This window comes from Carya illinoinensis, chromosome 3 (assembly GCF_018687715.1).
Source record: "Carya illinoinensis cultivar Pawnee chromosome 3, C.illinoinensisPawnee_v1, whole genome shotgun sequence".
NCBI lineage: Eukaryota > Viridiplantae > Streptophyta > Magnoliopsida > Fagales > Juglandaceae > Carya > Carya illinoinensis.
This window is the reverse complement of record NC_056754.1, coordinates 7,502,254-7,517,291: the sequence shown is the minus strand read 5'-3', so window position 1 is coordinate 7,517,291 and position 15,038 is coordinate 7,502,254. Positions and strand designations below refer to the sequence as shown.

The following is a 15,038-nucleotide window of genomic DNA, read 5'->3' as shown; positions in this document are numbered from 1 at the left end:
AGAGTTCTTCCAAGCCATTTTACAGTGCCCAGCCCCAATAAAAGCTCCTGCTTGAATCTCCTACCTCTTTCAATGATACATATCAGTCCCCCTTCTCTCACGACTACAAAGAGTTTTGATTCAATAACAAGCTCTCTTTCGAGGCCCATCTAAATCACTATTGATGTAGACACAACAACTAACTAACCACCACTATCCTCAACGGCGAAACAAAAAAAAAAAAAACGATAACTTTTTCACACATGTACGGAGAGAAAAAGTTTAAGAGAGAGAACAAACGGATGGAACATATCCTTTTACACTATTTCATCTACCATCCCTTCATACCTCAAATGCCTTAGATTCAATAACCACCAGTTTTGAATGATCCATTACACACTAAACTTAATCACAAGTTCACTGTTACAAGCACCATAATATCACCAGGAAGAAAAATTATGACTTTTCATCATCAGAGTGATAGGTGTACGGAGAGAAAATGCTTGGGTGTATAGAAGAGAGAGTAAAACTCTTTCAGTCAAATATTATCTAAGCTCGTATATTATAAAATATTTTTAACATATGATAGCATAGGATCTTAATTGCTAATAAATGCTTGGAAAGTAGAATTAAAATGGAGAAAGCTGGTATTTTAATCAAATTAGACATGGAAAAGGCTTATGATCATTTGTGATGGGATTTCCTTAATTATTTGCTGAGGAGATATGGATTTGGCTATAAATGGCATTCATGGATGAAGCATTGTGTGTTGACTTCAAAATTTTTTATTTTGGTGAATGGAGAACCAGTTGGCTTCTTTAGTAGCTTACGTGGTTTGAGGCATGGTGATCTCATCTCCCCCTTTCTTCTTGTTGTGATTACGGATGCCTTGAGTAGAACGATTGAGAAGGCCGTGGATGACAATTTTCTATCCAGTTTTGCGGTGGGTAATAAGGTTCAAAGTAGTTTAAATGTATCACACTTATTATTTATTGATGATACTTTTATCTTTAGTCGGCCTAATTTTGACAATCTATGTGTTTTGAGAGCACTTTTGCTGTGTTTTGAAGCTATTTCGGCATTAAGAGTTAATTTATCGAAATCTGAAGTCATTCCTGTGGGTTCTATTCAGAATATTTTAGACTTGGCAAATATTCTGGGGTGCAGAATTTCCTCACTTCCTATGAGGTACCTTGGGCTTCGTTTAGGGGCGTCTTTTAAATCTGTTAATATTTGGGATAGGGTGATCGAGAAAATGAAAAGGAGGTTAGATGGTTGGAAAATGATCTAATTATCTAAAGGTTGAAGATTAACTCTAATCAAAAGTACTTTGTCTAACATTCCCGCTTATTTCTTATTTTTTTATCCATTGCCGGCAAGAGTTGAAAGAAGAATTGAGAGTTTATTTTGAAATTTTTTATGGGGTGATAAAGGAGATTAAAAAAGGTCCATTTGGTTAGCTAGACGAAAGTTTGTCAACCAATTGATTTTGGTGGGTTGGGGATAAAAAATTTAAGATTGTTTAATAGAGCATTACTTGGAAAATGGTTTTAGAGATGCCACTTGGACACTAATGCCTTTTGGAAAAATATTATTGATGTAAAATATGGTAATTTGTGGGGAGGTTGGTGTTCTAAAGATACTAGTGGTGTGTAGGCCTGGGCTCCGACTCCGACGGAGTCGGAATTGCCATTTCCGACCTCCGACTCCGACTGGAGTCGGAACCGGAAGTTCACTCCGACTCCGACTCCGACGAGGAGTCGGAGTTCGACTCCGATCGGAGTTCGGAGTTAGGAACTCCGATCGGAATTCCGATGGCTTCCGAAGATCACCGTCCCAAAAATCCCTTGAAGATCACCGTCCCAAAAATCCCTTGAAGATCACCGGTCGTATCCTTCGATTCCGTCGACCTCTCCTTCTTGACGACCGCTACCTTCACTTCCTCTTCCTCACGACGTCGTTTTCTCTCCTTCCGTCGACCTCTCCTTCCGTCGACCTCTCCTTCCGTCGTTTTCTCTCCTTCCGTCGACCTCTCCTTCTTGCATCCGGCTGGTGTTTGGCATTGCTTTTGCTCGGAAGCGAGATCTCCAGCGAGGGTTGATTGGGAATTTGGGAGGACGAGATCGAAGTAGGGGTGACGTTCTCCTATTAAAAACGGCGTCGTTTAAACTTTAAGGTTTTCCTAAAAAAAATAGTTGCAAAATGTGTAATGGTGCATGAGGGGATTCGAACACAGGATCCGGAGAAACAAAACCGAGCCTCAACCATTGAGCTACCTGACTACATAATATTCATAATACAATATATAATATATAAAGTATAAATAGTCGGAGTTCGGAGTCAACAAGGCCTCCGGACTCCGATTCCGACTCCGACTATGAGAGTCGGAGTAACTCCGACTCCGACTCCGAATTCCGAGAACTCCGACTCCGTCGGAGTCGAATTCGGAGCGGAATTCGGAGCGGAGTCGGAAATCTCGGAAATTTGCACAGCCCTAGTGGTGTGTATGGAGTGAGTTTATAGAAGTTCATTAGAAAATGATGGAGGGGTTTCAAATCATATTAGATTGAAGGTGGGAGAGGGGAAGAGGACACGTTTTTGGCATGACTTGTGGTGTGGGGATTCTTCACTAAACCTGGACTTTCCCTCTCTTTTCAAAATTGCAAAGGATCAAAATGCAGCTATAGGAAAGTCTTTATGTTGCATTGACAATAATATGCAGTGGAATGTTATCTTTATCAGGGATGTTAAGGATTGGAAAGTTGATGATGTTCAGGATTTCTGGAAAGACTTTACAGTTCAAAGTTGATGCTAGGTAGGGAGGACAACATGCTATGGATTCCTACAGGAAATTCTAAGTTCTTAGACTCCTCTTTTTACAGAATTTCAACTTGTCACAGGAGTGTTGAATTTCCCTAGGAAAACATATGAAAAGTGAAAGTTCCTTCTAATGTTGCTTTTTTCTGTTGGGTGGTATCCTTGGGAAAAGTTGTTGACAACTGAAAATCTTAGAAGGAGAGGTATGTACATTGTTAATTGGTGTGTTATGTGCAAGAAAGATGGAGAATATGTAAATCACATCTTTCTTCATTGTGAAGTGATTTTGGTAGGGTGGAAGGGTAGTAAGAATGCTGCTCATGTTTGGAAGATGATTCATTCTTATCTCATGTGGTGTCTATGGCTTGAAAGGAATGAGAGATGCTTCGAAAACAAAGAATGATCATTGGGAGAACTTAGGGATTTTTTCTTAGTACTTTGAGTTTGTGGGCTAAAGTTTTTGTAATGGTAGATATTTTCCACAGTCTGTTTTACTAGTAAGTATTTCCTTTGTATACGTCATGTGTACTTGGGTTTATGCCAATTTCTTGGGAATGAGATTTTTTATTACTTATAAAAAAAAAGCATAGGATCTTCTTCCTAGCTACATGTTTTCTCTTTTATACACCCAGTGCACTTGGCAACACCTATTAATTATACCAAAATTTTAATTATAAAAAAAGCATATGATAGCATAGGATAGAAATTTGGGCATCATAACATTTTCTTTTCATGTTGCATGATTCAATTTGTTGAATTATTGAAAATCATGATATCTCAATATTTCCATGATGTATCCCAATATTTTTCCAAGTAATATAAAAGCTTATTATTAAAAAGACACAAGTGCAAAAGTCTATCCCAATTTTCTAGCATCCATGCACAAGAAGTCCTGTTTTCATAACTGAAGTACACTCGACCATGTTGATATAACAGCTGACAATGAATTCTAAATATAGTTTGAACTAAGGCAACAAGAATTTATTGGCAACTTGATAAGTACAAGACATCAACTGATATTATCAAAATCCAATATGTTTAGTTTTCTTGTACCTTGCTTCTAAACAAATATTAAGTACCAATTCTAAATGCACGTCATTAACATTCTTCATCTTTAAATGCACCATCTCTATTTTGTGCTAAAAATAAGCAAAACGAATGCAATGATATACTAGAAACTCTATAATTGACAGTTTTTAAATCTATAATCTAACATTTCTACCATATTCTTTGCATAACAAATAAAAGCATCATTTGAATCATCTTGCATGGGTTTTTGATGCATGAGCGCAGCAAAGAAAAAGAATCTTTTTTAGTCTGATTTTTAGATTTATAATTCCAGGTTTTGACATTTTAGTAAAATCTGGGCTAGTTTTAGTCAAGGGTTTAATTAGAGCCCAAAAAACCAGGAGACACAGAAGGGTCATAATTATCGGTAGCGCCTAATGGGAGTTAGGGAATCATGCTTCTATGGATCGATTTCTGAGCAAAGTGGAACTCTAGTGAATATGGTTCCTACACAACTTCTCAATCTCTACACACTACTTTTGTTTTTAATTTTTTAAATTTTTTTGAGTTTATTCTTATTAAATTAATTCAATTTTTCTATTTATTATTCATATATTAAATATTTGATAAAATAAAATAATAATAATAATAATAATTAAAAAAATGTGATGTGTAAAGATTGTGTAAATAGTAAGAATTGTGTAGATCTTTTCATAAATTAATGATAACCTAGTGGCACATCATTTATGGTCATGAGATATTTGTGTCGAAGCAGATGAGTCATTTTAATTCCAACAGTGGAATGCATGTCATCATAAATCAAGCACCCTACCTGTTCTGACATAGCCTTCATGACTTTGGAATAACAAAAAGTGTATACACATCTTCCATATATTTATCCACTTTTCATTGTCGGGATGAGGATATAAAATATGAAGTTCAAACTTCAAACTTTGAAAACGTCTTAAAGCTATGACACTGCATTGGTACCTAATGTCTTGCCTAAGAAACGACCTAAAATCTAGATAGACATGGCCAGGAACCAACCAAAAAATAACTCATCTTAATAATTCTATGAATAGCAATTCCCGAAAACACGAGCTCTATCACAATCCACATTGACAGAAATCACTATAAATACAGATTGCATCAGAAAAAATAATAAAAATTTTATGTAGTATATTTTTTTATGCATTTTATCGATATGATTGATTGTGTATTAAAAAAATTAATATAATTAATTATATTAGTAAAAACCATAAAAATAAATGTAAATAACATTACTTAAAAAATAATCCCAAGAACTCGGTAACTGAGGCTTTGCTTTGGTCCAAACCAATTTGGGCTAAATTGTTTGCTCAAAAAGCGAATTGGGCTCAAATTTCTGAATTCAAAACTATAATTTACCGAAGTGCTTGAATGCAATTGTTCTCCGAAACCAAGTTGTGTAACAATCAATTGAAAGAATAAAACCCATAAATCACTGTAGAAAGAGGATGCAAAGTCACCAACGATAAAGTCATTTAGGAAAGTAATGTAAACAGATTAGCATCAGATTCAAAGTACCAAATTTTACAAAAGAAAAGTATTAGCAAGTCCAGCAGTCTCGTTAGTCATATGGCAGTAACTTCACAGCTAATAAAAATAATACAGTATATCTGCCATTGATGCGACGATGTCTGGCCTGCATTTTTGGGAGGTCTTCCGTCTTCGGCCGGCCTGCAAAATTAGGCAAACAAAATTAATGAGGAGAGATCACTATTAATATTAAAAATAAATACCGCTATATCTAAAAAAAAAAAAAGACAAAAGAATCTTATAAATTGATGTAATTATATTGATATGTTAGATTTATTTTATAATAAAAATAATTTTATAATTTGACGAATTATATTAAATTATATTAGTTTATGAGTTTATTTTTGTATAATTTCTTTGTGTTTAGAGTATTTTTTATTAAAAAATAAATGATATTTATAATTGTAAATATGTAAGTGACATGTAATCACTTTTAAAAAAATGAATAAATATAAAATTTACATAAAAAAATTAATTATAATTTTTTAATTAATAAATCATACTCTATTTTAAAATGACTGTAACTGTAATTAGGATTAGGATTACTCTTAAAAACTCCTTCTGTGATGTATCTTAACTTTAGTCACGGGAAACAAAATTAATTAGGGTCGAATGGTAAATACCAATAGAGAGGCTAGGAGCCGGTTGAGGTGTAAAGAGGAGATTTTCACCTTCCAATAACTTGTCGGCACATCATCGTGTTAAGAAGAAGAAAATAGAACCAGCCTCACTCAAAATATTCATCCCGTACCTGTATCTCTCTCCCTCTCTCAAGCAAAACAAAGAAAATTGTTATTCTCTCTCTCTCAACCAGATTAACAACATCAGACCCTAAAACATCAGTCCAGATTCACAACAAAAAATTTATTTTACCCAAAACAGTCATCCGAGCAAGTATAAATCAATTTATAGAAAATGAATGGCCTCAAACTCAACCAGATTCTCCCTAACTCATAGCTAGATAAAAAGAATACAAATACACAACATCAGCTCCTAAATACATTAAATACACTAGATTCATAATCACAACATCAACAAATTTGAACCAAAACCATGATTCAAGTATCACAAAAGACTTGAAAAGTTGCCTCTAGCTAGGGGTGGGCAAAAGCTCTAACCATTCCGACTCCGTCCCAACTCAGACAGAGTCAGAGTTTTCAAATTGAAGTCGGAGCCGGAGTTACTCCAGCTCCTTTAGTCAGAGTCGCTACTACGACTCCAAACTCCGACACTATTTAAAACAAATGTGGTCTAACTAAAACAACATCGTTCCATTTAAACGAAACGACATCATTTTATTCATAAGGGGATCCAAAACGCAGGTCCCCTTTATTTCGTTCTCACTTATTCTCGCACATGAACTCTCTCTCACTCTCATCTCTGGTTCTCCTTATCCAACTCTTCTCTCCCCGTCTCTCTTCTCTCCTCATTGCCTGTACTGCCACCAATCACCGTAAAGGGAACTCCATCTACCATTCTTTCTTGAAAGCCTTATATCTTATATTTTGTTATAAGGGTTCAAAAATTGTTTGTTAATCGAATGATTTAGGGTTCAAAAATTGTTGAAGTTCTTTGTGAAATTTGTTTTTGTGGTTTTTGTTGTGATTTGTTGTTTGAATTGGTGGATTTCTATTTTCAAGATTTTAGTCATGAGATTTTTGGGATTTTATTTGAGAAAAATCAAATTGGGACCTTTAGACAATGTCCACTTGTGGCTCGAGCGAACATCACACAGATTGTTTGCTCGAACCTTCACTCGAGCCTTTACTCGAGTATGGCTCAAGCTATCTTCACACAGATTGTTCACTCAAGCCTTTGCTCGAGTGTGGCTCGAGTGACATTCAATTTTAATGTTTTATTTATTTTTAAAACCACAAACACGACTAGACAATTGGCCACTCGCTCAGGAACCGAGGAACGCTCGAGTCTCAGTGGGTTTCCTAGGGTTTTCTGCTTCTCCAAAAATGACTAAGAGAACCAAGAAGGCCAATATCGTTGGGAAGTATGGCACTCAATATGGTGCTAGTCTGAGGAAGCAGAATAAGAAGATGGAAGTTAGCCAACATAGCAAATACTTCTACGAATTTTGTGGGAAGTTTGCAGTGAAGAGGAAGGCTATGGGAATCTGGGGTTGCAAGGATTGTGGAAAAGTGAAAGCAGGAAGTGCATACACATTGAATACTGCCAGTGCTATGACGGTTAGGAGCACCATTAGGAAGCTGAGGGAGCAGACTGAGAGCTGAAACTGCATTCACAAGTTTTTGTCTTTAATTTTGACATTATCAATCAAAATGTAGTTCTTGAGAGATGTTTAAACTAAACAAAAATGGAGTATCTTTTTTGTTTTTATTTTTGTTTCAATCAATGCCCTCGAAGCAGACTGTAAGCATAGATTCAGCTGGCTATTCGGTTCACATTTATTTAGAAATTGCATTTTTTTTTTATCTGGCTGGTATTGCATGACATATAAAAATGAGGTTGATCTCAATTTGCCTAAAAAAAAAAAACACGACTAGACAAATGTTTGTCATTTTCAATGTGTTTCTAATGTGTAGATAATTTTCATAACATGTTAAATGACGATTGTTTGTTAATTATTTCAGATTATTTTCATAACTTGTCAGAGTTCAAGGTGGAGATGAGTTCATAATGTGTCATATTTTATCATGTACCACTTGGCTAATGGTTTAGAAGTCAATAGTTAAATGACTAAAGAAAAAATAGCACATTTGATCCATATAACTTCATACAAGAAATCACTATTGAGTATTGAGTTGACGAGTCATCAACTCAAATGCATGGATTGTCAAAACTAATGCGGGGGACTATGACATTATTTATATTTTTGTGTTGTAAGTTTAAATTTATTGTGAATTTGAAGTTTTAAATTTAAATTTATCATTTGCACACATTAAATCACCTATTTTTGTATTGTACATGATTTAGTTATTGTATTTAAATTTAAACTTTTTAACTTATTTTTTACAGTATTTTAGCTTTTTAACTTATTTTTTACAGTATTTTAGTTTTTTTAATAATTTTTTTACATTATTTTATTTTTTAAAATATTTTTAAACAATGATAGGCCAATAATTGGGCTTTAGATATTTGGCCATGGGGCCAGGCCCAATATGAGTAGGGCAAGCCTACATGCACTCCAATCGGAGCTCCAACTCCAAGCCTCGAACTCCGACTCCAATTGGAGTTGGAGTCGGAGATGATTTTTATCTTTGACCCTAGATAGAGGTGGAGATCGGAGGTGGCCATTTCAACTCCGTCGGAGTCGGAGCCCACCCCTACCTCTAGCCATTATATTTCAAATCTCAAGCCAGCATTAAAAACAAAATTCATTTCAAATTAACAAGTGAACAAATGCTATTTGACATCCGCATTCAATAGTGAAAGTATTGAAAGAGCTAAATTGCATTAAATCACACTAGATATATATAAAGTTCTGATTGACACATCTGATCCATCATTGAGCTATGCAAATTAGATTTTATTATTCATAACTGTCAAGAAGAAACAATTTGAATGGAAGCTAGGATGATAATCTGATTTTATTTATAGCCCTCACTGATAACGGACAAATGCCGGAGCATGAGATTATAATTAAAACCCCAAAACCAAGCTTCTAAAGAAAACGAAATCATGAGAAAATTAATAATAGAAGATTGCAAAGTGTCCATAAATTATCTATGTGAAATACTATTATGTTGTCTCAGTTATACTGCTCATTTTGTCCTATTGACGTGGCAATATCATGTGGTGCCATGTGGTTTATTAAGAAAACTAAAAATATAAATATAAAAGAGGTAAATGGGACTTAAGGTTTCAGCCTTCCTCTATTTGTATTTTTTGAAGTCATTTTATTTTGAACACAATTTTTTTATTTTTTAAATGAACAATGTGGCACAATGAGACAAATTACGCAGTATAACTGAAGCGACATAGAAAATTTTTCTTTATATATACATATAGAAAAGAAATCACAACGGCGAATTTAATTACCTGATCAAAATGCTTGGAGTATACTTAAGATTTCATTTAATTACATAAATAAGATGAAATAAAATAATTTAATTTATGTAACGAAACCAGACCTAAATGAAGTGGTCGGTTTTGCGGGCTCCTTAATAAAGCATTTCATATGTTTATTTTTTCAACTAGTGGGCTGGTACTAATTAAAGCCTTTCACTTTATAGCTTTAGCAAGGTGAAAGTATTGCTATGCTGAGATTCACTTTGCTAAAGCTGAGAAGCCGATCGAGTGACGAAAGATAGACGGAGAAAAGGCAGAAAGACTTGTTCCCTCCGCATGCGTACGTCGTTCTTCCATCCAAGAATGTTAGTCAAAGTAACGACATATTAACCACTTTCTTAATTATTAAAAAAATAAAAGAAAATATATCATGATTAGACACTTTTTAATAAATATAGTTAAAATTATGTTTAAATAGTGAGGTAATCTCATATATTTTGTGAATACTATTAAATAATAAAAAAATATATATATAAAACATAAGAATAAAATAATAAATAATATTAGAGTATTCTCATAATCTTTTAGTACACAAATTAGTCCTAAGAGTGGTACTACTAAAATCCCAAAACCAAACTCTTAAAGAAAATGAAAAGAAAAAAAATTAATAATAAAAGATTTCAAATTATAAGAGTGTAAAAAAAATAAAAAATAAAAAATAAAATAAAAATAAAAAAAGAAGAAGAAGAAGAAGAAAAATCAGAGTCAATGTCAAAAGCTAGGAGCAGTTGCATGATCCAAAGCATGCAAACCAATTAAGCATATGTTTAGACAATTGAATTAGCTAGAGATGAATAGAAACTTATCGTGTTTCTCAGAGCTCTAAAACGTTACTCCTTCTGTAAATATATTTGAGATTAAAAGGAAAATAATGTTTGGAAGCACCATTAATTAATATTTAATTTGAGGGTCGAAAAAAAGAAAGAAACTATTTCACCAAGAAAAGTCAGCAATAATAATGAAACATTAATTAGAGGGTTATTAGGGATTAAAAGTTAAGCAAATAATATATGTACTCAAAGTCTTACAAAGACAACGGGTTATCGACAACAAAGCACGTGTGAAATAAAATATATATATATATATATATATTTATATATGTGTGTGTTGAAGTGACATACTGATCATTATCTTATTTTGGGATCGACATGCATAATGAGATATATGTCCGCTTCTCAAAAGTGTATAAAGTTTTAATTAATTACTTGATCTTCAATTCCATATTTATATATATAAGTGAATAAGTTTTTAGAAAATTGTTACCCATATGTTTTTTAATTCTAGTAATAATCGTTTATTTTTCAGACCAACACTATATATATAAATTAGCAGTATAGTGTACAACTCTCTCTAAAAGCTAAAAGAAAAAAGGTTCAGGGAAGCCGTTTGAGGGAGGTGGAGCTTCGGCTCCTCCCTCCCTCCTCCATCGTTTTCGTTTTTTTCTTTTGAGAATAAAAGATGTTTGGCTGTGTGGAGAATAAAAACCGTTTCAGGGAAGCCGTTTGCTGCCGAGGCCTTTTTCCTCAACAAATCACCCGGCTGGGTGGAGATACATTCCATGGTGGAGGGGAAGGTTCTCGGCTCCGAAAGGCAGGTGTTCTTGACCGGTTTGTTTCTGGTCTTCTGAGGGGACAGCTTTGAGGTTTAAGGCGTGGGCTGGTCACAGAGCTTGCTCATGGTGAGGGATTTAACATGCGGGATGGGGTGCTTGTCTACGGGGTATAGAACTCTGTTTTTCCAAGGAAAACAGAGGATTTTTTAGGACGCATGTCGATATGCATGAAGGGGATAACGCTTCTCCGTGGTGGATCTATGGCGCAGCTCACGGCGGATGGCTTCACGCAGTCAAATGGTTGTTGTTTTTTCTTCTCTTTGCTTTCGGTTGTTTCTTTTCTGGTTTTTGGGAGATCTCTCTTTGGATGTCTGTGTGAGTAGATTCGGGTGTTTTTGCTCCTGGGGATAATTTTTGCATGTTGGTTTGGGTGTTTCCCGCGGGGTATAGGATCTCTATTTTAACCATGGAAAACAGAGATTGTTTTCGGATTGCATTCGAGCTGCATGGAGGTTTAAAGGGGTTTGTGGGGTGGAATCCGGATGTAACTCACGGCGGGCATTCCTTAGGATGATGGCCGGAAATCGTTTTCATTTTAGTTGGTTAGATCTGCAACAGATATCTTTGTTTTTTGTTTTGGTTGCTTAGATCTGTTAGATTTGGTTTTAGTTTGGGTTTCCGGAATAAGTTTCTCGGCGGCTTGATTGGTTTCGTCTCTATTGTCGTTTAATCTAGCTGAAGTGGTTTAAGGATGATTTTGGTGGTGTAAGGTTGGCGACGGTGACGGGGATGAAGCTGGGTCGGTTTGAGAAACCCTTGTGCAGGTGGAGGCTCGGTTTCGGTTCGCTAGTTGTCAGGATTCTTTGTGCAGAAATGGCGTGGTGCAGGCTATCTGTGCGTGATGTAACTGACAGTTATGTGTGCAGAAAAGGGCGGACGGCATACGGCACAGTGTCTTAATAATTTTGTTTTGTCAGTGTCTGTTATGTTATGGTTACTTTTATTTTAGTTTTTATTTTTTTGAAATAGGCAAGTACCTCTCCTTTTTTGAGGATGGGGATTGTGAGTCCTCTCCTCTTATAGAGGGTGATGGTGGGATAGTTCCTCTTCTCTTTTAGAGGATGAGGATGGTTAGTGTTGTTTTTTTCTCGCAGACGAGCTGAGATGGACATTTCTGTTTTATCAGAGCCTCGCATCTCAGTATGGTGTCGTCATTGGAGAGCTTAGAAGTTTTATACATAGTCCGGCGCAATGAAAATTGTGTACGGGGGAGCGTACAACCGATGTGTAGTTGGCTTGTAATCGGGACTTGTTACCCGTGATTATTGGTCACAGCTGTAACTTCCTTCATTCAGTAATGAATTGAAGTTTATTTCAAAAAAAAAAAAAACACTATATATATAAATTGAGAGGTCTGAGGTCAAAATTACTAATTGCTGACCTAAGATAAAATATGCCTTTGTATGTTATGTTTCGTTTGGTGCAAGCACGAGGGATCTAAGACGTATATATTCATGCAAAACTTGAAGACCATCGTGCCATATATATACATATATATATATATATATATACACACACGCATACACACGTACTTGATGCTCCTTTTTGCGAATGCTTTTGCATGCAGTACTTCTTTTGCATATATATATATCACTACAAGAAAACAGAGTTTTCTCAACACTAATTTTTGTCGCTATTACTCACGAAAATCACCGCAAATATACATTCTCAGCGTTATTTCATCGTTGCAGTTTGGTTGGAAAAGTTTGCTTATTTTTATGTTTCCTCAGCGAAGTGCATAAATAGCCGTAAATATTAACCTCTTCCAGCCAATTTTTTTCGACGCAATAATAGATTTAATCACTGCAATTGCAGGTTCCGATCTCATCTAAAATCGTTGGAAAATGATTTTTGCAACTAAAGTTATCGTCGCTGGTAGATGAATCATCGCTGCAAATCAGAGAGCCCCTTCTCGACGTTTTCCCAGCATCGCCGTAACTCTTCCTTTTCCCAGCGTATATATATCCTTGCTAAAGAATGAAATTTCACTGGTAATGGGTTGTTGCACCGCTCCATCAGACTGACGCAAAAAAGTTGACATCTACACTCTGTTTGGTTATCCCGTCGCTGGCGTTTCACCGAGATAGGTGTTTTGCAACTGCTCTTTAAATCGATGCTACTCTGTTTCCTACCTAGTAGATACAGCTTGCGTCATATGGAAAATTGCCGCAAATAATTTTTCCCAGCCGTGTGATGTTCGTTGCAAGGAGGAAAAAATTATTTTCTATAACTTTCTCACCTGCACTTTATTTCGCTGCACATGTAGAGTTGCTGCGATTTTAGTGGTTCTGACGGAAAAAATGGCTGTTGAATGGCTGCACTGTTGAATTGCGAAAATCGTATAGAGATCGAATGGAAGATGGAGATAAATTAAGGGGGATTTTGTGTGGGTTCTGTGATTTCGTCAAAAAGGGAAAAGTTTTAATTTTTTTGTGTTTTGGCTTTCGAGGGCATGAATCAGAAATTATGTTGGTGCGGTATGGCGCCGAGTTGGATATCTGCCATTAGAACACAAATTACCATCTATATTTAACGACGTAAAAGGATGATTTTAATTACGGCGTGTAGTTTCGACGTAGTAGGAAAAAAACTCGCTGCAAAACCCATCATACAACCTGTAAAATAATAAGAGCAGGAGTTGCTGTTAAATGACTCCAGCGAATACAAAGTCGCTGCAATAACGCCTTTGTTGCAGCGATTTCTATTGCAGCGAAAATAATATCACCGCAACAGCTATGTTTTCTTGTAGTGTATATATATATATACACACACACATACACGTACGTACTTGATGCTTCTTTTTGCGAATGCTTTTGCATGCAGTACTTCTTTTGCATATATATATATATATAATTATATATACGAGAGATGGTATTTATAATTGTGAGTATATAAATGCCACGTAATCATTTTAAAAAAATAAATAAATGTGAGATTTATATAAAAAAATAAAAATTAATTAATTAATTTTTTAATAATAGTATTACTCTTTTTCAAAACAACCACTTATATTGACTCGCTCAATGTAAACAGTGACACATCCTTTAGTTAGTTAATTACTTTTGATGAAAATTAAATAGAAGCTGGGAATTAAGCAAAATCAATTAATATTACATTATATATAAAAATAAGGGTACAAGATGTATACAATTTATAAAAGACTAGCTTAACGGGCGTTTATTATTCAGATTTCAGACGAAGAGATCAGAGAGAGAGAAGTTCAACAGGCGTCTGTTGGTCTCACCCAAATGCATGCTTTCATGTACGGGCTGTCCTTTCCATTTCCAAGATAAAGTGCAAGTCTCAAAGTAAAAGTAGTAAAGGTTCCGCCAAATTAAACCCCAAACTCTGGAAAGCCAAAACCCAGGTTTAAGAATCTCCTGTTTGTTCATCCATCTTCTTCTTACTTAAATTACCAAGTTTATATATCTTTGTAGTTTTAGTGACATCCTGAGGCTTTTCATGACTGGTATATTCCTTTCCCTTTCTTTTTCTTTTCGTCATTTGATTCCATTAATATTCATCGTCACATGTATAAATAGAAAGGAAATATAGATTATTTGGAAGGTAACAGTCTATAATAACCAGGTTATAACCAGCTGTGAATGTCAGTCGTACGGATGGAAAGGGTGTTAAACGGTGCATGCAGTGATATATATATATATATATTTATATACACACACACATACATACGCTGTCATGGTCTAGTATTAATTCGTTTAGTAGTGTCAACGTCGTCCTGCTAATTTTGATGATATTTATGAAGGATACATTGGTTTTTTGACAGTTGAGCATCAAACGAACACGTCGACTGTGTAACTTTTTTCAGCCTACCTATTTCCTTCAGAGGTGAGATCTGTCTCTGTCTTTCGCCTATATAAAAAAGAAGTCTTTAATATATGGGCATGCATGCATATAATTAATATAAACATCTGCTAAGGAGAAGTAGTGTGTTTTATCAGCTTTGCCGGCTATAGATACAGAAGTCACCAAGAATTAAGAA

General features: G+C 35.1%; 1 protein-coding gene across 1 annotated transcript; it reads left to right on the top strand.

The window, feature by feature from the left end:
* Nucleotides 1–7,278: 7,278 nt before the first annotated feature.
* Nucleotides 7,279–7,763, top strand: LOC122302979 (60S ribosomal protein L37a-1-like). The gene has a single exon (XM_043114486.1). The coding sequence runs from the start codon at nt 7,347–7,349 to the stop codon at nt 7,623–7,625; it is 279 nt and encodes a 92-aa protein (XP_042970420.1). The 5' UTR covers nt 7,279–7,346; the 3' UTR covers nt 7,626–7,763.
* Nucleotides 7,764–15,038: the final 7,275 nt, after the last annotated feature.

What these genes read in the sequence shown, in the direction of transcription:
- LOC122302979 (XM_043114486.1), top strand. Translation starts at nt 7,347, where the DNA reads ATGACTAAGAGAACCAAGAAGGCCAATATCGTTGGGAAGTATGGCACT.